Below are 27842 nucleotides of genomic sequence, written 5' to 3'. Positions count from 1 at the left end.
TGTTTTCCTGTCAGTGCTTTTATGGTAAAGAAAGAAGCAAAATTTAGTGAGGAATTTGGAGTGTACCAATAATGGATCAGATCCCCAGCTGATACTAACAAGTGTAAATCCATTAGCTTCAGTGAAATGGTGCCCATTTACAGCTGCGAAGGGTTTCATTTTTGTGGATTATTTTGCAACAAATTTTGTTCTGAATCAGTATTATAAATTAAAGAATAGATGCCAGTACAAATAAGTGAAAAACAAAAGGGCTTTTTTTGACTGATATATCCTTGTGGGATAAATCTTTTTTTTTTTCTTTCTCTGTTACCCTTCTACTAGGGGTTGGACTTCTGCATGAAAGGGTAGCAGGAGAGAGTAGGTGTCCTGCACAAGCTCTGAAGGAGCTAAACATTAAAAAATGGATATTCTCCAGAATATCCACTCTCCAGAGTGGCTGTTCCCTATGTTGTAGGCAGTGTAATTTCTTGCCCATGCAGTGCTGCATGTAGAGGCACACCCACGTCTCCTCTGGCTGCTAGCAGGTAGCAATGCACAAGCTGTCCAAGGGGTTAGGAGGAGTCGTGATTCTGTGGATAAAGGGACTGCAGCTCACAGGATGTTACACAATGTAGTCTGGTATCCTCGCAGAAAAAAGGGTCCTTTAGCCTGGACCCTTTTACTGTTAGTGTACAGCCACTGATTTTAATTATGGTGGTGTTAAATATCTTCAAATTCTTACCATTTCAAAATTCAAATGCAAACCTTTTCAATCTGATGATAATGTATAGTTGTTTTTTGCAGTTCTGTAGCCTAGGACTGCTAGGACCTCCATTGCTTGCAAACTGAGAGCTCATAAAAATGTGAGGCACTCCAATAATTTTAAATCACTCTGTCATGACTAGAGTGATTTAAAATCATTGGAGCGCTTCACTTTTTTTCAGTTGTTCCAGTTTGGAAAGCAGTCAAACAACACTGGAGCATAATGCATGAAAGCAACCTGCCTGAAATAATAATTTTAGTCTTTCAAAACAATGACACTGAATTAAAAATGTCACTGTGAAATGATGTCTATCAAGGGTTCTGTAAATAGACATCTCAACCTACTTTTCTTTTGTGGTTTCTACTCTCAGTGCAGTCCAGTAGGGCCCTAAGGGACACATCCTTTTTGAAGTCAGAAGGAAGCTATTGTTTTCAGTAGATGGAGGGCCAGAAATCATCTTTATTCAGAAAGTCCGAAGAAATTAAGAAACTGAAGAGATTCTGAATTGTGGGCAGGGAAGGTGATTGAGCCTTGGTAGAATGGATTTATGATCAAGTCATTGCAAAATTGCAGTATTACGAACACTGGAAGTGAAATGTTGCTTTCAGTTAGTTTAATTTCTGTTAGTTCAGCAGAGCTGGACATGGGTGTGATGCATAAAAAAGTTTATGGGTCCTACTGCTCTGCATTCCCTTGAGATGCTCTCAGATTATTAATGACACTGGTTTTTTGCTACTGGAACATCAGTGCGGTACCAGTTGCTATGTGAAATGCTTTGATGACACTGAAGGAAAGGGAGCATGTGGTAGGAATAATTGTCAATCAGGTACAGAAGTGGGGTTGAGCTGCCAGGCAGCATCTCAGAGACAGTGCCACACTGTTCTTCATCCAGCCAGTGACAGTTCCTCCAAGTGGAATTATTTTTGAGATGCTTTCTTTTGTCTCATGGTGGTGGTGCTAAGGCACAACTTGCTCTGCAAGTACATCCTGCCTCAGTGATCAGCAGAAGTGTCACTCATGTTTCCAGAGTCTTTCTCTTTATCAAACACAATATGCCACATTTAAAGTAATTAAGAGAAAGCTATTGCAGCTGATGGTGCACGTAAAGCAGTGGCAGAAAAATACACTGAAATGTTTGGATTTACCCATGTTCTAAATTTACTTACAAGCCATATACTGTTTTTGACAAGTAATTTGAAGGCTGGACTGCAGCAGATGTGAGGTAAAGAGAAGAAGTTCAAAGAGCCATTCTTGATTTTTGCCAGTGCAAATAAGAATCACTTTCTTAATAGTAGTTTCTGCACTAGAAAGGAAATCAGTCCCCTATGCAGGACGCCCATAAAATTGTACTTCATCCCAAAGCAAGCACACAGAAATGGGGAAGAGTAGACAATAGCACAAATTGTGACAAGGCAGATGCTTGGGAAAACTGGGCAACATATTTTTTCTTACTAAACCCAGGACTCCAAGGGTTGAACTCAGCTGATCTGGGACAAGAAGCGTTGTAGCAGAATACATTCGCCATCTCAGTCAACCCAAGTTACTGCAGCTCAAATTCTCTAAACTAGAACATTTACAAAGTGTCTATATTTACTCACAGCAATTATAGAGCCATAGCATAAAACAATTCAAAAGTTGGCCACAGACAACTCAAAGCTAATAAAAGACAAGATAGTAATCAAGAAAGTTACTTTCCCATAAAACTGTTTTCTCTATTCCACCTCAAGAGAAATTTTATACTTTTGGACTAGTTGTATGCACTGGTTTTATGCCAGTGAATAAGCAGGTTATTGTATCCCACAGTAAAAATTAATTTGAAGTGTGTTACTTTAGTGGCATACTGATTTAATCAAGATATGTTTTGTTTGTTTCTTTTCCTCCATAGCAGATGTATTTAGCTTATGCCAGAAAACAAAGTTCCATACAAATGGGCAGAGATGGAATTTTTTTGTATTACATGTTTTCATATGTTGAATGTAAAGTCAGCTTAAAGAATTTTCTATCATTTATGAATACAAAGGCACATAAACACACATATATACTTAAGTGTATATTGTAAAAGTCCTCTAAAATATTTGCAGAAAAAAATACCACTATTTGAGTGAGAGAAAGGGAAACTGTGATCATCACTCTACTGTCTCCAGAGTTCATTTTCTCAAAATAGGTGCGGCCCAGAAAAGGCGAGAACTGGCAACACAGATGCTTAAAGAGTACACAGATACATGAGGGGTAGCACCAGTCCTCCTGCCGTGCCTAGAGAGTGGTTTGGTGTATATTGCCTTCACGTGTATGCACATGAAAGCACACTACACATACATGTACACACACGTACACGTGTATGTATGAATGTATGTGTGTATATATATGTATGTGTGTATATATATGTATATGTGTATATATATGTATGTGCGTATATATACAGAGGTGGACGTGCTGATTCCCAGAGTCCATGTGATGGCTTATCAACCCAAGACAGCTGAGCTGTTACATTCACAGGGAAGGAATAAAAGGAGACCCAGCTGAAGCTGTGCCTCTCCCTCCTATTCAGTGTGTCAGATGAGAGACACATGGAGAGCCCTTGTCCTACCCTCCCCTGTGGATACCAGAGCAGACACGGTTCCTCCCTGCTTCCTGTCCTCGGGCCATCAGGCATGAAACTGCAGAGAAGCACCAGCCTGGGGCACCAGCCAGCTACACTCAGCTGCTAGAGCAACCAAAGCCAAAACCTCTGGACACTCAGAACTGCTTTCAGTGATTTCAGCTCCGTGCTCTCTGCCTGTGCAATTCCTATTTTTTGATCCCTTTTGTCTTTCCATCCTTCTCTTTCACCTTGATTTTTTCACTTCACTTTCACTTCGTATTTACTAAGTAAAGTCTTCTATTCTTTCCCTTCCTTCAGAACTTTTCTCTCCATCACTTTTCTTTCTGTTTTTCCTGTGTCCTCCTGACTCTACTCCCATAGAAATGTAGAATCATGGAACCATCTCACTATTTCTCCACCTGGGGTCTGTCTTGTCCATTTTATTTGTGAGCTTTTAATGGAGGAGGCTGTGTGAAAAGTCTTGACTTTGGTGCCCACCATAATAGATCCTCCTTTTTGAGTGATCTCTACACAGTACCATGTTAAACATGAGTCATGATAGTCAGATCCTACAACAACATTATTTGTGTGAAACAGTACTTCACCACTGCATTGCTGTTTCCTCACCACAGTCACTGCACACATTTACACAACTGCTTCCTTTTTATATCAGTGCTCTGTAATCAGCGTATGGTTCATGTTACAGGTTTCTCAGGTTTCAAAGTGAAATAAAATGAGCTTCCTTCCATTTTGAGAATATCCTCTTTAAGAAGTCCAAACAAAAGACACACATTATTAGTAAATTCACAGGCAGCTGCCAGAAGACAGAAAATTCTGAATGGAAATGTGTGTGAAATAACAGAAATACCATATGTTGTTTGTTCTTGGTGCAACAGCAAGGGGAAATATTTAGAAATTTAAATGATTAGTTTATTTGTAGTTTTAATAAATCAGATGTGGTTTTATAGCATTTGCCAATATCAGTACTCCAGAGCACCAATCCTTCACAGAAAGTCAAATCCTTCTGTGGTGTAACTGTGGTATTTTCGAGGTTCCTCTCAGAGTGAATGTGGAGCAATGCTGTTCATTTCTTTTACTGCTAAGCCTAAATTGTTTGCCATTAAGAAAGAGCAAATTACAAAGGTTCGAGCTTCTGGATCAAATCTGTCCTTCATTTTTGGATTGGAAACCTTATCCAAAGTATTATAAACATCACAATTTTAAGTTCTTTTTACTTCTCCTTTACTGTTAGAGGTATACAGTACCAACACTTATGTCTGTACACATAAAACATTTAAACTCATGCTGGAATATGTACTTGCACTTTCTGGTTCAACTTCGATCCCAAAGGGAGCAGAGGCTCTGCTTCAGCAAAGCTCTTAAGCTTCTGCTTAATTTTATGTCAACAGATTGCTCCAGTATTAAAAATGAGGTTGAAAGACTGAATTAGAGGAGCTAACAGAGGAGAATCAGTTGTTATCCTGTGCTACTGACCCAATGAATTTTAAGGTTAGAACAAAGAAGAATTGAAACCATTGTTTCCTTAGTCTCAGATTAGTCATAAAACATGTGTTTAAATGCTTTGTCAGAGCGAAGAAGCAGTCTTCCCTCAAAACTTACATGTAAGCAGTGTCTGTGCATTTGGAACCAGACTCCTGACTATTCACAAAAATGTGTCATAGCTGGTCAGCATGGTAAATTGACTCAGTAATGTCAAAGGATTCCAAGGATCACAAGGTTTGGTGGATTGTTTTGTTTATATCTGGTTTTCATTAATATCATAGCTGTTGTGGCCACAGAATAACCTATTTGCCTTATTTGAAAATAATGACCCTTGACAATAAATACCCATTTCCAAGAAGAAGCTGTATTTTACCATTGTGATCAAATCAACAAATGCCATCGTATTCTGTCTTTATTAATAAAATGTTGAGCAGTGTCTTATACCTTAAAGGGCCCTTTGAAATTAGTGGCTTAATTGTAAATAAAGTTACTGCCCAAAAGTTTTCACTGTTGCTAAATATGTGACTTTACAAACAATGCTGTAAGAATTATAAGTACTCTGAAATGTCCCATTTCTTTTGTCTATAGAGTAGGAAGCATTGCACTGTAACTTTAAAAATACCAAAAATAATCAAGAGGACATGTTAACCATCTCTTAAGAGTGCTTAATTTCAAAGCCAATAAACTGAGCTGCTGAATTTTTGTCATTTGTTTTAGGCTTTGATAGTTCTGTTGCATAACTACAATTAGGAAACTTCAGAACACTCCAAAATGTTACAGTATTCTGTGGATGGAAATGCAGGGTTGTTTTTCATTTAGTTTTACAACAGGGAAGGGGCATTGGAATCGCAGCACGTTACCTTTTTTAACATCTAGTTTATGATTCATTCTAAAATATTCTTTCATTTGGAATTAACTTCAGATATTCCTGTTCTGACTAGCAGGGTAAATATTTTAGCAAGGACTTTTTAGATAGAAATTTTGACAGTAATATACTCCTCCCTTAGTGTTACAAAGGAAAGACATGCTATCCAAACACAGAGTTGGCATTTTAATGGAAATGGTTCCAAAAGAGTACGTAGAACATTACAAATGTAAAATGCAGTTAATGAAAGAGTATACAGATGTTTTTCATGCATTTAAATAAAAATGTCTAAATTGAATGCTGAAAATGTCAACAGTGATCTCTGAGCCATATGCTTGTTATTACAATAGTGTGGTGTGTATAGCTGTCATTCAGTGAGAAACAACACAGATCAAAAGGGAAAATACATATAAAAACATTAAGTTAGAGGAGTGACCATGTTACAAAGCATTTTGTATTATGTTTTTGCCTTACTTAGAAGATATCACTCTTTCTTGCTTTTTGTTTGCTCACATAATTCCTGCTGGTGTCTAAAACACTTACTGAAGACTTAGGAAAAGGAGAATAGAGGCCAAGCTGCGTGGGCTATAGCGAACCAAAACTGAAGAGAGATGCATGCTTCACAGACAGTTTGATATGAAAATAAACCACAGTTTCTTTGCTTGGTTTCTGGAGCAGAAAGTCGCAAAACAAGCAGAAAACGTCTGGTTCTTGATGAAATGGTTAGTTTAGCTTCCTTACATCATCTACTCTGAGTGTTTCAGACCTTAACTTCAGTTTCAATTAAAGGAATTTAGACATAGCTTGACTTAGGTTTATCTCTGTGAACCTGAGCAGTCAAAAATATTTCAGAAGTAGTTTTAGCCATGTTTGCATTTGTTCTTTTGCAAATGTGGTAGAGGTAAACCTTGATTTGCTAATTAGTGAAGTCACGCTTTATTGTGACAGAAAACTAAGAACAGTCCTTCAGTGAAAATAACAAAGACCTACCCCATGGTGATTGATGAGAACGTTGTACAAGTGAAATGAGCTGGAAAGTCATCATCTTGTCTTTTCCTTTGCCACAGGAAAAGCATAACAGAGAGATTTCTTTTCTTCTGGTCCTGATAAGGAATCTAACGAAGCATAAGGAGAGGTTACAGAGCATGGAAATGTGTCACACCCAGCTGCTCACTAGCTTGCAAAGCTGCAGTAAATAATACAGTTGCTATTTAATAAACAAAGGAAAACAGAAGTCCTTTGATAGTGATCCCTAGCCTCTCTCATTTGTCCTTCTGATGATACAGTTTGTTTCTACTTAATTGAGTGTAGTTTTGGAGTAACGTAGAGTTTGATATTGGATTGTATGATTTGTAATTACTTTGTTGTTGTTGGTAGGGAAAACAAAAGACTTAGGTTTCTGGGACCCGATTCAGCCAAGTACAGACATGTGGTCCAGATTGTTTGGATCATTGCTACTTTTTTTCTCATAGGTTCTCCATGAATAGTTACAGTAAAGGCACAGGAATACATATAGTTTTATTTTCCAGGTTTCATAATTAATAGCATATTTTTCTGCTTGTCACAGGTTACCCTTTTGAGAAGCAATATTGTGTTTGCCACAAGCTGCATTTCTCATATGCATCGTTTATGACACTTCACTTTCAAAAGACATATCTTCATGGAAGGAGTTTGTTCCATTGATTGGCTCTTTTTGCACACTGACTTCTAACATAGCAGTGTGTTTTTATTAAAAATGTTGTACAGTTGTTTTGTTTAATATTTGGGAGGTGAAGGAAGGAAATATCCTCTGCCTATGAAACATTGAAGGCCATCTTCTCCTCTCCCAAGAAGACTGTCAGCTCTCACCCCCAAGGTAGAGCTGATTCTTGTCTGTTGTATTAACATTAGGAAATAAGTAGGCTCAACGCTCATTGTGTCACTGTAAGTGGAAGATACCTATTTTTTTTTTAGAATCAGTCAAGTGTTCAGAAGAAAACAAGGCAAGGTTTACGCTAATGTGTGCTAATATAAATCAGTGCCATTTTGCTCAGAACTGCAGAGGCTGTGGCACATGTCACTTTGGACAGACTCAGCAGATGAGTGGGACCATCACCACTGCAGCCCCAGCAGACATCACAGTCACATCACTGCCCTCTACAGTTATATGTGAAATCCAGAGATGGGCTACTGAGGAATGCTGGTAGCTGGCATCTTCCAGTGACCTGCTTTGCCTAGTTATCACGTGGGCTGTAGAGGCAGCAACCCAAAGAGATGGAGTAGGCCCTGGGAGTGAGTGTGAAGTGGAACAGGGTGCAGTGCAGGCATGACAAGAAGGGTCAGAAATGGGAATGGGGAAGGAAGGGGCAACAGGACTCATGGAGGGAGAAAATAGAGATGTAAAGGAAAAGGTGAGAAATAAGAAAAGAAAGGAGAAAGTGGTAGACCTGCAAGTGCAGTGGATTGGGTAGCCATTCCCCTAGTCTGGCACTAACAGCAAACTTCTCATTCTTTCAGTGAAAATAAAAGTCTTCATGTATATGCTTTATTCCTCTTGCAAAATGTCTTCTCTTTGCCTTGTCTGTATGATGAGGGGCTTGCCTGTTCCCTTTTCAAAGCTGTTGGTTCAGGAGCCATTGTTTTTTTAATTCAAGTTAATAGAATTGCAAATTAATTGCTTCTGTAAACATGGAGAACAACTTGATCTGCTGAGTGCTTTCAAGAAGCTATTATCTTGTTTCCTACTTTTAATTTAGGTGTAGGAAGGCATCAGTGGGATGCTCATCATGAAGACTATTTCAAGAGCTCAGACAATGCTCTAACAGCATTGCAAAACTATATGTAAAGATCTTAGATGGGAGATTCTGGGCAAGCAGATTCCAGTAGGCCACTAACCCCTCTCAGGTTTTTTTTTGAAGCCTGTTTTTTTCCTGTGAATTGTATAAAAATCAAATCTTTCCTCTTCTGTATATCTTTGATTTTCTTCAAAATTGTTAAGCCTTTATAACTGAAAGCAAAATCTAGTTCTTTTGAGTATTTAATAAACATTAACTAGTTAATCTTTGCAACGCTCATGAATTAGTTAACCATTATCCCTGAATTTATAATACAGAGCAAAAGAGGCAGCAAAGTTAAATGTACTCCTGTGACTAGAGCTGGGATAGTAATAGACCCCAATATTGAGCCATTTTACAGCATTTAGGAGCATCATCATTCTTCTGCTGTGCCAAGTACACTACAAACAAAAAAAAATACAAGATTGAAATGACTTTTTAAAAGTACACAGTTGAGCTTATGTATTCCCTGGAGAGATTAAAAAGGGATTGTCTTCTTACTTTCCTCTGTGTTCACATCTTTAATAAAAACTGTTAACTATTTATTAAAGGAGTGTCTAACTTTAGAGAATAGTAGTATTTTGTTGCCTGGTGTCATGCTGACATTTTTGTCTCAGTGAAGGTTGGTTACATCTCTCTGAAGGTGCTGTTGGTTCCAGTGACTGTGGGAGGAAAATGGGAATAATAAAAAGCAGAGAGACCAGCTTAGGTCTTCGAAAATTGATGGGTAGAGTCCCAGTAACTTCATTGGACTGCATTGTGCCTAGTACGAAGCCATCTTTTTTCCTCAGTGTGCAAGTACCATTCATGACTATGCTGAATTCCTCAAAGTTTCTATGATGGAAGTTCTCAAAGTTAGGTCCAAACTCTTCAGTAACCTCAATTTCTAATCCGAGAAAGTGACTCTGCTGTCCAGTCACCTCCTTTTACAGTGCCTTGAGCCCTGATGTATCTGTATAAGCCACAAATATATTTCCTTATGTATCAGGAGATTGAGCAGGCCTGTGTTATAATAAATTTAAACGAGTTTTTCATCAAACGAAAATTGCTTGAATGAGTTTATAACTGGAAGGAGTCCTAGGAATTAAGTGATTAAGTCTTAATTAAGTCTGATTTAAATTACAGTTGTGTTCCCAATCTCTCGGATCCTATTGACTGCTTTTTTCTCAGTTTTAAAAAAAGCGTAACCTGTTTTCTTGTTGCCATCAGGTGTTTCATCAAGAGCCTATGCACTTTCAGTGGCTACTATAAAAAAGCAACTGAAGAGAGAAATTAAAGGAACAATCTTGAGCCTTTTGTGTCCAGCCAAGGATCTGACAGTTTTCAAAAAAAGTCTGGGCTGAAAGGTACAAAGCTGCCTTGGGTGTATGAGATCTGATCATCCAGGTCCCTTGGGATGCTTACAAAGATTCATCCTTTGTTGTTTTGTATCAGCGTATAAACAAATCAGTATAAACCCAGAAGACAGATTCAATGAGACTTTCTGTAGAAATGTCAGTAATGTTGCCACGGTGTTGATAGACCATTAGGAAGAGTAGTCTGTCATAAATCTCTGTCTATTTACATAATTTGAGTGCTCCTTTGAACCAGAATCCATGTGGTCTGAGCTGTTTGCACATGATTTTGAGCACATCAAGATGTTAGTCTTTGTTCTGAGATTAGTCCTTCTTGCACTTAGGTGACAACGTAGGCCGGTCATCTTCCAGGGTCCTCTGCATTATTTCTAATGTTAGCTTAAGTTAACAGTCCCTAAGATAAATTTACAGATCTACTCTTCTAAGATGCTTTACCACCTAAGTCCGAAGCTGCTTGTAAAGCATTCTGGATGTATGTGTACAGTGTTGTTTCAGCTTTCTAATCACTGACCAGCTGGCTTGTTAGTGAATAGAGCTGTGGGCCCCTTGCCACATTTCATGTGAGGTCTTGGCTGGGTGGCCAAGCAGGCAGCCTGCAGCCAGTGTCAAAGCAATTCAAGAGGTATTGGCACAGCAGTGTCCCCATTAATTTCTGCTTGTCACATGCTGTCATGCAAGTTACACCAGAGAGGAAATGACCGTTAAAAAAAAAGTACGCTTGTGGCACTTGGTCCCCTCCAGACGTTATCCCCGAGGTTAAACAAGTGGATACAATTAGCTGCTGTCCACAGACAGCTGTAGGGAAGGAGAAGCTGAGATCTGGGCCCCACAGTAAAGTGTCCTTCCTGTTAGCAAGGAGTGTCTTCTGTCATGCGCCATATTTTAACCCTTCCTGGAGTTTGAGGAAATTAGGAAGAGCTGTTAAGGCCAATGGCATCAGGAAGGTCCTGGTAAAGAGCTGTAGTGCTGCCAGAGCAACATTCTTCCTAGAGAAGAGGGTTTGTTTTTTATACCTTTCCTCATAAGGACTGGTGTGAGAGGCAGAGAAGGACAATCAACTCATCAGTGATTGATAATTTACTGTAGTTTGTAGATTGTGGCAGGGAGTGTGACAGGGATTTCTCTGCACTCCTCCCCAAAGCATCCTGAAGTAGTTTAAGGGAGTCACATCCAGCTTTGTGGATCGTTGGGGTGGACTGATTTTTTTGATTACATCAGGACAGCTTCCACAAGGATTGCAAGTGATGATGTCCCAAAATACAAATGGGTAGTAATGCAAAAACAAAGACTCTGAAGAGGAAGGGGCAATGATATCCCACAATGAGAGAAAGAAATACATACTATTAGGAGCAATCTCAAATCTGTTTTTAAAAACTGAAAGCACTAAGGTGATAGAGATAGGGATGCTATCACAGTGCTCCAGAACACAGTGCTCCAGAACAGATTCATTTAGTCAAGCTAAGGTCTGGATTTTATCTCAGAAGAAAGAGGCTCACACATCAGCTGAAGGAAAAATGTGACTTATCCTGTTGAGAAACATAATTAAAGAAGCTGTAATTATATGAAAAGTGTGTTCCAGAATTCAAACTGCAGTGTGACCTGCTGTGATGTTTAGATACCAAATTGTGCTGGTGTCAATCCCTAGATATGTGCTAGAAGAGTCTTCACAGCCAATGCATACAAATCACAGGTGCTATTTCAAGTCATTTGTATGGAACTTTACCAACTGGGTGAGGCAGTAAAGAATTTGGGAGATTTCATGATACATTTTAGTCCTCATCTCTTTTTCAGATTGAACAGAGTAGTAACAACTTGTCAAACCAGGAAACTGTGAGAAACTGCTGTTTTCAATACAGTTATAAAAAGCTTGTAATAAAAGAAAGGCAGTTTCCCAGAAGGATTTGGGGATGTATAAACCTGTGATATCATCATCCAGAGATACAAGAAAGAAACATGAGTGTTTTGCTCATCTAGGCTCAGATCCATAAAATCTGTTAAAAGCTGTGCCTTGTGTTTTTTTCTGCAGGGCGCAAAGAGTACAAGGGTTTGAGCACTGAAAAAGACAGTTAATTACAAAGTTACATTTACCTGCTGTAAAATTTTCCCATACGGGACAAGTCCTGCTAACAGTGCCAATTTCTGTCAGAATGTTAAAACAAACTTCCCCTCTGTTCAATTCTGATGTATTTTATCTGACAAATACCAGTAGCCACATGGGAAATGCTGTGTATTTCATTTGCATGTCTGGTAATTCCACTTCAACAGGAATTTTTGGTACACCGAATGACTGAACATAAGTAGAAGAATAATTATGTACGTTTCTTTTCAGTCATGCATGTTCTTCTCATCAAATATGAAAAATAGTCGATGAAAAAGTAAAACCTGAAAGATCTAGATTGCAAACTGACTTGACAGGTGTTGAGCTATAAAATTAGAAACTGATGTGGAAGGACTTATGTAAACTTAAATAAAATAAATCTACATGTGTGCCCAAGCATGTGTATGTACATACATCCCCCAGAGATGTTAAGTAGACATGTTATATACTGGATTTGGTCTTTGGTTCACAGCTACTGAGATCAGCATGGGACTCTATCAGCATTAAGGTTCTGGTAAAACAGACATCTACTTAGATTGAAACTTTTACTAACCCATAAAATATGAATCCAGGTGCTTATTTTAAGGAGGGTAAACAGAACATTACTCAGAGCAGTTCCTTCAACACAGTCAGGTGCATCAATTGTTGTAGTCCAGTCCTTCTTATGTTGCCTTTGCTTCTGCTGAGCTTTGGTGTTTGAGGAGTGTTTGGAACACTCCAGAATATGTTTGGTCATGTTCTCCTGTGGCAGTACAAATTCAGCAGTTCTTTTCGAACTCAGAAGGAGCAATTGGCAAGTTTAAGCAAAGGGATTAGAACATGTTAAGCCTGCTGTGGTGGTTGTGGATTGAGCTCAGTCTATGTATAGGTGCACAACAAGGGAAGACAGTATACTGAAAGCTGTGATATACATTCACAGAATTCAGTCATAAGCTTACAGCAGTGCAATAGTGTTGGTGAGCCCCAAAGCTTTTCAAATACTACCGTGCACCTTTGTAATTCAGTTAAAATTTTGCATTTTTCCTGAATCTTGTGCACAGTTGCAGTACTTTTGATTGGGACTGACACACAATGGTCATAATATACAGGTACATCTATGCATAATAGTGACATTTGGTATTTTACTAGGCTGGCTCTGAACTAATTGATCAATTACTGTATTTCAAAGTAATTTATTTAGGACTTTATAATCTTGATTACCTTGCTACTTCCAATAGCAACCAAAGCAGTCTTCAAAACATTAGTTCTATAGACTCCACTCCTTCAGGTATTTTATCTTTTGAATTGCTAGACAAATAATTCTAGCCATTAAAAAAACCAAACACAGAAAACCATCAAAACACAAAACCAAACAACATAACTATATTCATCTCAGTGTTATTGCAGTGGAATACTATAGATAGCATTGTCTTCAATGGGATTATTCAAAACATTATAATGTGTGTATACATACATGCATACTTTCGTGAGTGTGCATGTCTGTAGTGCTCTTCATCCTAACAATTGGATAATCCAAAACCCCTTTATGAGCTGTGCTTTCTTTCTTACAAAAGCAGTTTAAAATAGATGAGAAGCTGTTAATCAGAATATATTTTAACACGTCCTTTAATCTACTCTTAAGTGCTTTAAAGTACCTTTTATATGATTAAAATAGTTTTACAATTCAAAGATAATTACACAAGTATTTTACTTCATGTTTAAAAATATATGTAACTTAATTATTTTTCAACAAATTGTTTACCTTTAGGGTATTAGCATAGAAAACACCACCAATTATTAGACCAATTCCTTGCATGTTCTTATCAGATATTAATAATACACTAAATGAATTGAGAGTATCTTTCTCTGCACAGTATTTTACTCTATGAACAGAAAATGAATATGTTATCTTGTATAGTAGGGTTGATTAATAGGGCTAAGTGAATAGATCATTTGAATTTATTGTTCTCTTATCAAAACAGTAAACATATTTAAATTGAACATGCTGTGAAGTTCACGTGCTCTTGGTACTTCCTAGTTAATTGACAGGAGTATCACAGCAGTCTTCTCTTCTGAGGAATGACCCTTACCCTGTGAATACTTTCATGGAAGGCAATAGGATTACTCTGAGATAAATAGTTAGCCAGTGTAAGGAGGATGAAGAGCTGTATAGCTCATATATATTTGATTGGATCATGGATGAGTCCTGAGAAGCTGTGATGTGGCTAGGAGAAGGCAAAGACAACCTCCTCATCCTTTTTCTGAATGCCCTGCAGGGAGACTGATGAGAATAGCTTTCTTCTGAGAAAAGGAACAGGGCACAAGGGCAGGGATCTGTCAGCCTCTTACTGTGCCCCAGCCACTGCATCAAGCCAGCTGCATGGAGAAGAGTATCCTGCAGCTCCACAGACAGTGGCAAATTGCATCTGCCCCAACCATCACAGTCATGGCATTCTAGATAGGTTGATGTGATGGGTTCCCAGCCCAGTGTGAGGACAAAAATTAAAAAAGAATCACTGCATTTAACAGGGAATCACTACATTATTGCTAATGCCTTTGGGATTCAGTGTAACAACATTAATCATGTCTTTTGCTATTCATGTATCTGTACTGTGTAATTCCTCAGGAATGCCATTGTTTTTTTGGCATTAATTAATGTTGACTGTTTGTTACAAAGTATCACCATAGAAGGGCTGTAATTATTCTGCTTCAAAAATAGGCTTCAGAGAGCAGGACAGCTCTTTAAACTTTCATTCCAGCATGTGTAAAATCAACCTTTAAATTGGAAGCAATTCAGTGATTGGGGAATCTATATAACTGAGTAGAATATGAAGGAAGCCTCTTCTGCTCTGAGAAGGCCCTGTTCCAGTGAGAGGCAATGAGTCTTTTAATGAAATTACCTTAACTGACTCATCACGCATTGCTATCTAAAACTCATCCCCTTTGCTTACACTTGTGGTTGCCTTTTATGCAAACACTCCTACAGGAAATGTTCAGGATGAGTATTCCAACACCTGCCATGTAAAATAGGGACATCCTGTTCTGCTCAGCAAAAAGAAAAAATAGTTGCAGATAGAAACTCTGGGTAAAGGATGCAGGTTGTGAAGGTGCATGAGATTCTCCACAGAAGAGTAGGAGAAGCGTTAGGAGATGCCAAAGGATTGTTGTGCTTTACAAAATGTTAGTATAGAAATAGAGCGGGAAGAGGAAAATAGGCAGGTTAAAAAAAAAAAAAAAAAACAAAACCATGTAAAACCTGTACTAACCTGTGTGTTAGTACAAATTTAAGGTTTGTTGAAGTTTGCGAGGCTCTGTGCTCTATTGTTTTTATTTGATGACACAACTGAGTATATTTGTGGGCTTCCATTGGATTACTCTCTTTTGTATTAGGAATTCCTGTCACTGTAAGGAAGGACAACCTGTTTGGAGGTTTTTCTTCACATTGTAGCCAATGGAGGAAAAGCCTGAGCTTCACATAACAAGCAGCCAGTCATAAGTGTATGTTACCTCAGGGTGTATGTGTTCTCTGAAGATATATTACTCTTGGTGCTTTCCTTCAGGTTGTATCTCACTGTGTTCCCCTTTACCAAGACAAAACCTAGCATCCATACTTCACCATGGTGGTAGGTTAGCCTAGTCCAGCAGTCAAACTCCCATCCAGGCACTCACTGACTTCTTCCACCACAGCTACAGAAAGTAGAGAGCAACAAGGAGCAAGAAAGCTCATGGGCTAAGAGAAGAGAGGAAGATTGCTTACCATCATGGGCAAAATAGATTTATCCTGGGGAAAATCAACTTAGTCTAATGCCAGTCAAGGTAGATATTTGCTAGTTCAAATGGTGGGCAAAAAAAGTGCAAGTATTCAAATAACACCTTCTCATGCCTTTTTCCAGGCTGTACATCACTTCTGAATCTCCCTAGCCCAAGCAGCACAGGAGCAGCTCCTCTCTCCTGCTCCTTCCTCCTCACTCTTTGTACCTGCTGTACCCTAGGTCGTCTCCACAGGCTGCAGTTCCCTCAGGAATATCTGCCTGCTCCATGAGCTGCAGTGTGGATATCTACTCCACCGTGGACTGCTTTCTCTTTCTCCTCTCACTTCTCTTCCTCTTCTCTCACCTTGGTGTTTCCTGTGCAGTTTCTCACTCCCTTTGTTCTCCTCTTTCCCTGCAGCCTTTTCTGCCCTTGAATAAATATATCCTCATGGAGGCACCATCATCCTGGCTGGTGGGCCCAGCCATGCGCTGTGGTGGGTCCGTCGGAGCCAGCTGGAGCTGAGCGTGTCTGCCAGGGCACAACCCCTGGTGTCCCCTGGCTGAGGCCCCTCCAGTCCTGGCTGCTGGTGCCTAGGCACTGACACTGAAACCAGCTCCATAGTTTCTTTTGTCTTTGAGCAGATACTTGAATGCTTTGGTTGACAGCCATTCCATCCTCTTTTGGGTTAGGCAGGCAGAGTCCTCCAGAGAATCTGGCAGGTCTTAAACAAGCAGTAAGTTGCTGCAGATAATTGACAGATATTTTTCTTGGGAGTCAAGATGGTGGGTGACTGTTAAAGGATCAGAATTGTATTTGAAAGCCAATAGGTTGGAAAGGATTTATGGATCAGATGATGGAGGAAGGTTAAGAGGGGTCAGTGAAGCATAGAGTCAAGAGAGGGGATAAGACAACGTGGAGATGAAAATGTATAGGAAATCAAGGTAAGGTGGAGACGAAAAAGTATAGGAAATGAGGGCTTTCTGTTCCTGCTGCCTGAGTCAGGAAGTACAAGCCATGAATACTGCCTTTGGCAGAGGCAGCAGAAGCAGCTGCTCAGCCTAGCCCAAGCCCAGCCCCATCCTTACTGATGACAGAGGAAGAATATGCAGGGTATTTTTCTGAGTATTATTGAGACTCATGACATAATATGGTGTAGGTTGAAAAGTTCATCAGAATTTTGATGTCCTGGCATTCAGAGCTGATAAATTCAGTAAATGTCAGACTGAGCAATCATCCTCAATACCTTATATGGTGGAACAAGCAGAGATGCAGCCTTTCCATAACAAATTTCGCTCCTGTTTTCATTATGAGACTTTTACAAAATTAAAGCTACATATATTCCTCTAAAGAAAGTGTACTTGTTCATTGCATCCCAAAATAGTTTTCAATTTTCAGTTTTCAGTTGAGTTACAGGTAAATATTTTATATTTGCACATAGATGGCATTGAAAATGAAACTTGAAAAAGAAAAAAAAAGTAAACCTGTGATTGTCTAAAAGTAATTGCAGTGGGATAATGTGTGCATTTATCTTCAACTCGAGCAACAGCCAACTATCATAGGTTTTGTGATGGCAGAAATCTCTAATCTGAAACAACAGGCACATTCTGTATCTTTGTTTGCAAACATGCAATATCCAAAGAGCACTGATAAACATCAGTAGAGGTTTGATCATGACTCATTAGAGCTTGTTCCTTCGATCTCTGAAGACACAAAGGTTCTTGTTTGTTGCATAGAATTTATAATTTTTCAATTAGCTTTTGAAATATGATTGTCCCTGTAATTCGAAAGTGTGGTATGCCTATCTACCACAGAAAATTTCTTGGGGAAAAGCAGACATGGAAAAAACTAATCCTTGAGGCACATGAAGACTCTCCTGCAGTTATTTCTAGAACTTGGTAATTGAGATAATACTGGGTATTCGTCACTAATACAAATGGATGCATTTCCGTTAGAAGAGTGAAATTATCCTGATTTAATTAGGTAGTGATCTGGTTTGTGCATGTTTACAGCCTTTATCCAATTTTCTAGCAAAGGTTAGTATCTTCTGATATTAGTAACAGTGTCAATGAAAGCACAGAGCCCAGACCCTGCCTTATGTTTCTTGCAAGTGGCTGGCCTAGTGAATGAAATCATTTGCCAAAAGCAAGGCCTAATGGTTTTTGACTAGGCTTGCGTGCACAAAATTTTAAGCTGCTGCATTTGTTATTCTTTATTTAAAGTTCATAATAATAAGCCTATGTTGTGATTTTGGCTTCTGCTCTGACTTGCTGAGAATTTAAAAACAGGGAATCACAAATAGCAAACAGTCTTTTTACATCCAAGTGCCCTTCTTCACACACACAAAACTTTGGGCTGTTCTTCCAGATAGTTTTGAACTGAAATCTGTCTAATAATCTAATACCTATTGTAGAAAGCAATAAGTGTAATCAGCAGTCCAACCTGAATGCTGGAGAACAGCTTATATGGACTAACCCTGAATTTCCTGGAAGAGGAGATACGGCACTTTTTTCTCTCCAGTTGCTCTTCTTTTTTCTAACACCTTTTAAATTTACACTTTCCCAGTACACTTTTCTGCAGCATGTTTTATTTTTTGTGTGTGAAGAGAACTTCTGTAAATGATATTCATCTTTTGAGTCCAGTGGGTAGAGAGGAAGATATACCAGTTTCCATTTTCAATTTTTTTTTTTTTACCTGTGGCTGGAAGAAGACTCTGAATTTAGAACCTGAAGACATTGCTTGAATCTTGAAATGAGCAGAGCAGAATTGTGTTATGCTGAGCTTGAGGAAGAAAGTTGAAGCAAAACCAGCATCAGTTGTTGGAAAAATTCTTGATATGTTTGGTAACTGCCTGAATGAGTTTACAGAGTTGACAAATGAATAGGATACATAAATGTCACCAAAAAGGGACTTGCCAGGGTCTACTGACTAATACTTCAGTTCTTTAAATAATTTCCTTTTTGATACTGGGTCAACCTGGAATAAAAAAGAAAAAATTGGCCCAAATTCAGTGAAACAACTAAGTTAATATTTAAAACAACCATATGCCTAAATGTTGTTGGCATGTTCTTCACATCTGCAAGACTGATCCAAAGACTTTTGGGATTTGGTAAAAGTTAAAATGGCACATACATTAATTCTACTGATGACTGAAACCTGCAGAGCTGTAGCCCAAGTTCTTACCAATTTCTGAACTAAAAAAAAAACTTGTGCAAATACAGGAGGATTCAATATAGTTTGTGTATGTCTTTTAAAGGTCCAAACCATATTATACCAGTTGTCAAAATTATCAGTTCCCAAATTTTTCTGGGGAAGCAAAGGAAATAAAAGGCATCAGTTAGCAAGAAATGGAGTTCTCAGTTCACCACCTTTCTTCAGAGGTGATAATTTAATACTGTTATAGCATCCATAATTTCATGATAAAATCTCTATAATTGGGGTCTTCAAATAAAAGCTGATTGCTTTATGAACTGGCTGTATACAGAAATGACCTTGTTTTATCAGAGGTCAGGTGAGAGCTTCCAAACTTAATATCTAAATATTATGTAATATTTTCTATATAAATGATCAGGAAACATTACAAGAAAGAAATAATTTTGTATTAAATTATTTAGCAATATCTCTAAAGCTTACCTTAAAAATGCATCCAACTTAACCAATATTATCAAGCTGAATGTTTTGAGCTATTTTTACACCCATGTTCAGATATAATTCCTTTCAGTAGTGTGCTTTGAATATTTACTTGCAGCATGCCCGAGTCCACAGAGAAGAACAAAAGCAACCAAACTCAAGTTGTCCTTCTTCCCTTTTCTTTTTCATGCCATGCCCTTCTCCAGGATCATTTTGGTTGCTAACAACAGGATTGGAGGACACCCTGCTGCAAAATTATGGAAAGGGCATACGTCACCAGCATGCACAGAACTGCAGTTTCATGAGCTCAAGTCAATTGCAAGCAGAAAATAAACTTCTTTGTCCATTTTTTTCCTTTCTTGTTGCAGCATTTTCTTGTAACTGCCTGTTCTGCAAATATAATTTTCAAGTTGACAGTATCCTTCTAATTTGGAATGCAGGGGATTTCTAGTATTTGGTTTTGAGTCTGCTGGTTCATTCTTTTCACATTACTAAGATTGTCAAAACATGAGTAGAGATAAAATAGTTTCTTCAGCTGTGTAAATGTCATGGAAGATTGTATCACTATAACAAAACAGAAAGAAGAATCAGAATTATGATTATTACACTGTTTTAGTGCTAAACTTTCATCTAAAGGTAATTTCTGTCCTGTTCAGTAAATTCTATACAACAGGTTTTGCCAAGTGAACCTTTTCCCTCTATGACATTAAATAAAATTAAATTTGCCATTTAAACAGTTTTTCTGGTCCTTGTGCCTGTTAAATGAATGATAAACTTTCACCATGGCAGGGCAAAGCATAAGCTGGTGAGAATACAAAGTGGCATGCGGTTTAAAGCTAAGAGCAAAAAACTGCTAAGCATTTTTCTTACTTGGACTTCAAACTTCTTTTGAAGTTGTCCAGGGATTTAGAAACATACTTTTGCTACTTTTTTAAGTATATTGATTAATCTTTATACTACTGTTAATCAATATCAGATAATTCAACTAGAAACCATACATTAATTCGATAAGGACATTGGTTCAATTCCATTCGTTCCAGCAACATTCTGTCCATTTTATATTAATACCTGGGTTTATCTCCTGTGCACATATTTAAGTCAATATTTATTCAATTAGCTTTTCAGATTATGACAGGGGATTTACTTGTTTGCCTGCCACCTTGTTTTAATAAATGCATATTGATTTCTTCTTTATATATAGGATATGATGCTTCAGCTGTTTCGGGGACTGGATTTTCTGCATTCACATCGTGTGGTGCATCGGGATCTGAAACCCCAAAATATCCTTGTAACCAGCAACGGGCAGATAAAGCTAGCTGACTTTGGCCTTGCACGAATCTACAGTTTTCAGATGGCTCTTACCTCAGTGGTAAGTTTCTGAAGGCTTTTATTTTTTCTGTTAGCATAGCAGTGTGAACCATGTCTGCAGCTGAAGTTACTTGTGTCTCTGAAAACAATTGCTTTCCAGCCAGGATTGAAGTTGTGGTGATTATGTTGTACAAGTAATCAGTTACTGACTGCTGGCTCTAAATTCCATCCTGACTGATTACAGAGGGATAAGTATGTGTTAATTTTCTGAAACTCCCATCACTCAAGCTTCTGTAGTGACACTGACTTCCTGTGTAAAATAAGTCAGACAGGTATGGTTAAAGTTTTTGAAGTATCCATTTTAAGATAAAGCTCTTGCTGAATCCCGTGTATTTTGCCTGAAAAACCCCCACAGATACTTGTGAAAATGCCACACCATCATGCTCTGATTTTCCACCTCTGTGAAAGTGCTTCATTCCATATGTTACTGAATTATTCTAATTAGGGTTGTGCTGGAGAAAGCTCAAGTGGACCTGGCAGCCAAAATCACAGCTGTTTCCCAAGCTAGCTATTAAAGAGGACCCCCAGTATCACCAGGTCTCCTGCCACTGTTGACCCTCTCCCACCAGCTCTCCTGGTTGTCCTTGGCTCAGACATGAGCTCACTTGCAGATTTAGCTCTCTCCTCCATTAATGCTGGAGAAGCCCTGGCAGCTCCTTGCTTTTTGACCCCATTTCCACACTTGCTGGCTCTGCCCCCAGAATCAGCTGCTGCAGCTTTGCACAGCATCTCTAGAGCATATTGAGGAGCTGCCATGCTGTGTGCATGTTGGGTGTCTTTGGGGTTTGTTGCCTGCTCATGATTTTTTTTTTGTTTCCTTTTTCTATTCTGAGTATCCCAACTGCCATGACAGTAACTCTCACAATAAAGATAGAAAAGGCAGAACTGCTGAAAAGAGTTCAGTGAAAGGATCCACTTTGCATTTTACACCATATTGTAAAAATTACCTGGCTCATGTTGATAAGAAGCAATTCATTCTCATTGTTAGTTTGTGCAAGGGTCTTTCCATTGTCATATGATGTAACTATGGACATCTGACTTCAGAGTGAAGGAAGGCAGGAAGCAACAGAAAATTACATCATCTTGCTAAACACAGGGAAGTATCCTTGTCGTATAATACATATGTAAACCTGTGTTTTAGGGCTAGTTTTTTTCATTGCCTGTAGGATGTAATCTAATCCAAAGGTGAAAGAATCTGGATACTGGGATGATTGGTCATGTAACTCAAAGCAGAAGAGGAGGAGAAAAAGGTTCTTCCTGAATTGCTTTTATTTTGTTTCCCAGCTACTAGTCAGTAGCAGCTTCAATGAGTGTTTCTGTTGATGCATAAAATCATTGAAGCTAAAATTGCAGAATGTTACAAGGTTTTCAGCAGGACATTTTTGAAAAGTTCTGCGTGAAATAAGGAAAAAATACCTACAGAACTGAGCAGGAGTTTTTCCGTGACCATGTAGCCTTCTTAGGAAGGAAGTTTAAAACCCCGAGAAATCTACAGCAAAAAAGAACACTGCCAGGATTGGTTTGTAAAATATGTACATTTGCTCAAGTATCTAATACTTGCATGCTAGAAATCATGTGTTAAAACCGATGAGCTGGTACTCTTGGCACTGCTGTGAACAAGAGATGTTCAGTGTGAGGGATTATCCACATGCAGGTTTGTACTGTGCTCAGATAAGCATCCAAGTGTCATTGCAGCTAAGTTCAAGAGTATTAAAATAGTTGGGTTATTCTGTGATCAAGGATAAATCAAGTTTATGGGCATAGATGTAAGTAGAAAGACACAAAACCAGCTATGACATTGGTTTTCTTAAGTTAAAAAATTAATAGTTTAGAAGTTAATTAGTATTTTAAAACAGTTTTCAACATCTTTGAAATAAACTTGTGTCTGGGTATGTAGGAAACTATAGGCATGTGTTGCTTAGAATATGATAAATGTGTTATGGTTTTAAATGTCAGTCTTCACTGCTCCTACAAACTGATTGCAGGTTAGAAAATTTTATTAAATGTGTTTTAGCTGTCAATTTTCTGATTTTAACTTCTGCCTTTGGCTAGCTGCTTAGGTGCGCAAATGCTGCTTTATTTTTACCTCCACTGAAACTTAGTACAGGAAGCACAGCTAAACAAAACAACTCCAAACCCCCAAACTTCTGGTTTTTAAACATAAATACATTCTTGACTTTACTATCCCAAAAATAGTCTAAATTGCAGTTATTCACCAAGCAGGGAGTAAACTTTCATGGACTTCAGCAAGACCAGCTTGTTTTGAAGCATTTGCAGAAAAAAAGTGTTGCATTATAAAAGACAGAATATACCTATACATATATCAATTAATAAAAGTCACAGCTTGCAAAGATTTGCTTTGGATAGTGATAATGCAGACAGCCCAGTGATAAAAGACTATCACTGTGATCAATACAAGGGCTCTGCAGCATTTCCTTCAGAGGAGAAGCTTACTGCAAGATAAACTACAAGAATCATCTTTTGAAGTATTAGAGCATTCCCAAGATGCATCCTCATTCATTGCTCACAAAGAAACTCTTCAGATGGGACAAAAAGAGCTTGCCATGAAAGTAGCCCAGTAAAAACTGATCCAGCCCAAGTGCTGTGGGTGCAGCAAATGGTAACTTCAAAGCAGTCTCTCTCTAACAGCTGGTTATTTACACAATACTAAAGAATCCTTCTGGCAGACTGGTAGTCCAGGCATATTGCTGTCGTTTAAAGAAACCTCTTGATATTTCTGTCAGTGAATGAATGAATGAATGAATGAATGAATAAAAAATTGAAACTAAGATTACGCAGGCTGGGGAGGCAGGGTGGAGATCACTGCTCCCAGCTGTGTTCAGACAGACCTGATAGGAGTCTGAAATAACAGCACTAGGAAGAATGAGGTTGGGCGGGGGTGTCTGAGCTGGTGGGTTACAGGGCATGCTTTCGGTTTCGTGCAGTTAGATTCTTTTCCAAATGTTGGTCTTGGCCCTTGGGGAAATTTTGAATAGGCTTTGTGATAACAGAGAAGCTCCATAGGACAGAGGAGATAGATTGATGTAACAGTGATTTTAGAGTTGGATAGCAAAAGCTAATGAACTGTCACATTTTTCCTGGTGCAGAAAAATGAGTGCTCAACTTTCTCTGAGCAAAGGAGCAGTTGGGTGTTTGGAAAATCTGAAATTGTGTTACCAAAAGGGAACAATCCATTTATCTATTTCTGATGACTTTTGACTGCATTAAAGGAAGGAAATGAAGCTGAATCATGACATACAGGAATGTTAAGTGAGATAAGTGCATGCAGTTGTGATCAGAGCATCTAGGTGGAGCTGAGGCTATCCAGCTCTTAAAACCTGGCCTGTATCAGGATCTTGAGTGAAACTGGCAAAATGTTAGTGCTTGTAACACACTTATAATGCTTTCTTTGAAAACATGCATGCTTTACCTTAGATGTCAGCACACTGAGGGGATTTTTTTCCCCCATGAAATGCCAACAAAATTGGTTTATGTCTTCCTTTAAAAAAAAACCCACTTGCTTTCAGATTTACCCAACACAGAAGGGAAAATACATCACTTTTTCTGCTGATGCTCTAAGTTGTTGAGTACTAAAGCCAACTAAATAGATTTTCTAAAGAGAGGACACAAAATATTCTGCAGTTACTTTCAGTAAATCATTTTAGATTATGCTAGGGTTTTATTTGAGTATTTCTTCAGGATAAAAACTTTCCATCCATTTCTGGCAGTCACTTCAGCGCAAATGGTTTACATGTCACATCATGCAAGAACTTGGATTTCATTTTGTTGGTATAGTAGCAAGGGAGCATAAAATAATTTTCAGTAACGGGGCTTACTTTGTAAAAACAAATATGTTAGTTAGTTACGGCAACAAAACCAAAAAATGACAGAAAAACTCTCTTCCAAAGAGGAATTAGTACTTCTCTGTTTCCTGCCCACTGTTGCATTGTAATTTTCCAGTAAATGCTCTCCGTTAGTAAATAATGTAAATGTAAATAATTGTCTGAGGTAATATGATTGATGAGAACCCAGACAAAGAAACATTTTTGCTTTGCCTTGTTTTTTGTTGTTTTTTTCCTCTTTTTTTTATGGCCACCTCTTCCGAGTCTCTTGCAGTGCAGGTTTAACCTGAGATCCATTGAGGATCCCTAAATGGACCTGATTCAGAATCTATTTAAAGCTCCCAGTTACCATCAGACATCAGAGGATGCCTACGGAAATTAAGCAACCACCTGCCACTGGTTAAGCTAAGTGTTAAAGAGTATCCTAATGAAATCAGTACAAATCACTACAGTGATACTTGATTTTATCTCATGCATGATTTAAGTTCATAACTGTTCTCCCTCTGATTGGTGGAAGTTGCACTGTTTTGGTGTGCCCTTCACTGTGTGGGGAAGCACATGACCTGAGGGCTGGGCTCTCATCTCCAGTTCTTTCTTTATGGTGCATTTGTCTAGTCCACCCAAATGTCCCTGAAAAGGAAAATGAAACACAGACAGCCATCCAGTGGATCAAAATAAGTGGGTTTGAGCTTGTCAGTGCTGCTCCTGAGAGTTTGTGGCTATTTAGAAGTGCAGTAAGATCAAAATGGTTGTCTTATTTAAGGAAAATCTGTCTTCCTCTGCTAATACACAGTTCTGCATCAAAAGTTCATGTGTCTGGCTTTGTGAAAAAATTAGTGAATTTTTCTGATATTTTAACATCTGGTGGGATCTTTATTGCATCCTCTCAACACCCTCTAGGAAGGTTATTTCCATCACATAAAATCAGTCGTTTATCTCTGGAGTCATCTTAAGAACAAAAATCATTACCGGCACGTTGGCTGTAAGGTCTGCAGATAACTAAAAACATTTTAAGATATATTTATGATTCCTTGACTAAGAAGACCAAGATTTATATGAAAAATAATGATGACAAAACAGATGGTTCAATGTCACAATATTAACCGAATGGCAGTATGGAAATACACATTAACAAAGTTAGGAAATTAGAAGTTTCTTATTCATCTACATTATAATCAGATAATTTTCAAAACCAACTTAATTTTTGTTGCCCATCAGAAGAACCTTTAATTTTTTAAGGCTTGTCTTGAAGAGTTGTAGCAGCTGTTCTCACAAAGACAGAGGATTTATGACAAGGTTGTTACTTCCAGAGACGTGTTCTAGAAATAATCTACAGGTGCTGTTTCACGATGTTAGTAGATGCAACATGTCTGCATGTTACATTAAGCCCTAAGAGCATTTCTGTCAGCACTGTACAGATGCCTACCTTCACTCTGGAGTAGCAGGAGCTCCAAGGACAGTATGCTACTTGGTCTGCTCCTCTTGCTTTGGATGTCTCACATTCAAGTACCATGCTGGTACTGAAAGGGTGGCCCTGCTTCTGACTGCACACTTCCATCACTTCCCTTTCTTTGGCATTACTGGTTGCTCCCTTGCAGTCTGACTGAAAATGAACCCTGTATGAAGTAGTTACTAATTTCCAGGTGGCTTAGTAGGTGCAAATCACTGTGTGGCCACAAGAGTGAAAGCACAGACACATGGGGGAGGGTGAGCAGAAAGAAGGGATCATCCACTCCCTAGACACCACCATCTTAGATTTGTTGGAGTCAGTTATGAAAACACATCTGAAGTGTTCAGCTGAGGCCTCAAATAACTAAAGTAACTCTAAGGCAGAAACGTTTTTCAAAACCTCGCAGCTCATGCTCATTTACGCTGTTCTGAAGGTGTTGGATGAACCAGTCATCTGGTTCATTTAAGGCTATTATTGTATCTGACTGTAACAAAACTTCTAAGGGCATCTGTATCAGTGTTTGAAGTATTTTTTACCCCCACGGTGCCAAGACCTGCATTCAGCATTCTGTGCTGTTCCTCTGCAGCTGATGCCAGGATTCACCCTTGAGACCTGTCAGGAATTCAGGGAATGCAGCCCTCTGCTCTGATTCAGACCCAAGTTTATCATGAACCACAAAAAGCCTATCTTTTAATCTTTCAAAGAAAGTAAATTATTTCACAGTAAACAAGTAAATTGGCTTCACATGAGAGTATTTTCTGTGCCCTTTTCCAGAAAACCCCTTTCCAAAGCTGCAGAGATTAGAATATGTGATGTGTGAGGACAGAGGTTGTCCACACTGAGCTGAGCATGTTTTGCAGCCCTGCAGCTGCACCTCTGCAAGCCTGCAGAATAAATGTACCTCATCCTCGTGAAAAAAAAAAAAGGAAAAGAAGTGCAACGTTGAGCGCAGTTTATATCAAAACAAAGGAAGTTTCTGCTGGGCTGGACCAAAGGTTGACTATGTGCTCTGTCAAAGGGTGATGTTTAAGAGAGGATGCTTAGGAGGGAGAGAAGAAAAAGCTCTCAGCAATGAGAAATGTAGCAATTTCCAATGCTAGAGCTTGTATCTAGATCATTTGCTATAAAAATTACTGAAGTACCCATCTTTCATAAACTAATCTGCTTACTGTTTGAACCATTTCTACTCTGAGATGCAGTTTACTTCGGCACTGTGAGAAAAGCTTTTTATTTTGTTTTAAATCTGACACCTAGTATTACTTAGGTTCCTCTTAATTCTGCTTTTCTGAGGCATTGCCTTTGCACCTCAGGGTGAAATTTGGTGTCATTTTGCAACAGCACAGTTCCACTGGTGCAAGAAAAATGTACTCATTGGAAATAGGCCTTCACATGTTGATGTGAAGATAAACTTGAATCTTCTCTTCTCTTCTCTTCTCTTCTCTTCTCTTCTCTTCTCTTCTCTTCTCTTCTCTTCTCTTCTCTTCTCTTCTCTTCTCTTCTCTTCTCTTCTCTTCTCTTCTCTTCTCTTCTCTTCTCTTCTCTTCTCTTCTCTTCTCTTCTCTTCTCTTCTCTTCTCTTCTCTTCTCTTCTCTTCTCTTCTCTCCTCTCCTCTCCTCTCCTCTCCTCTCCTCTCCTCTCCTCTCCTCTCCTCTCTCCTTCACTTAATAAGATACAGTAGATGTAAGTAATGGTACAATACTACATTAGAAGTTTCAAAGAAATATCTGGTAAACAGACTGTAGGATGTAGAACTGACTTTAGAAGGAACAGGATATGCTTAGTCTGATAAAAAAATCAGGGCAGAAGTTGTAAAAGAAAGAAAGGAAGGGAGAAAATTACTACTGTGTATTTTCTCTATATTATAAA

General features: G+C 38.6%; 1 protein-coding gene across 2 annotated transcripts in view; it reads left to right on the top strand.

Moving 5' to 3' along the window:
• Window positions 1-27842, top strand: part of CDK6 (cyclin dependent kinase 6) — a 126080-nt gene that overhangs the window by 36781 nt on the left and 61457 nt on the right. For both annotated transcript variants that reach the window (XM_053989306.1, XM_053989313.1), the window contains exon 4: window positions 20518-20685. In XM_053989306.1, the coding sequence (XP_053845281.1) occupies window positions 20518-20685 (168 nt within the window). The remainder of the gene's footprint in view (window positions 1-20517; window positions 20686-27842) is intronic.

Source organism: Vidua macroura, chromosome 1 (assembly GCF_024509145.1).
Source record: "Vidua macroura isolate BioBank_ID:100142 chromosome 1, ASM2450914v1, whole genome shotgun sequence".
Classification (NCBI taxonomy): domain Eukaryota; kingdom Metazoa; phylum Chordata; class Aves; order Passeriformes; family Viduidae; genus Vidua; species Vidua macroura.
This window is presented reverse-complemented; position numbering and strand designations above follow the sequence as displayed.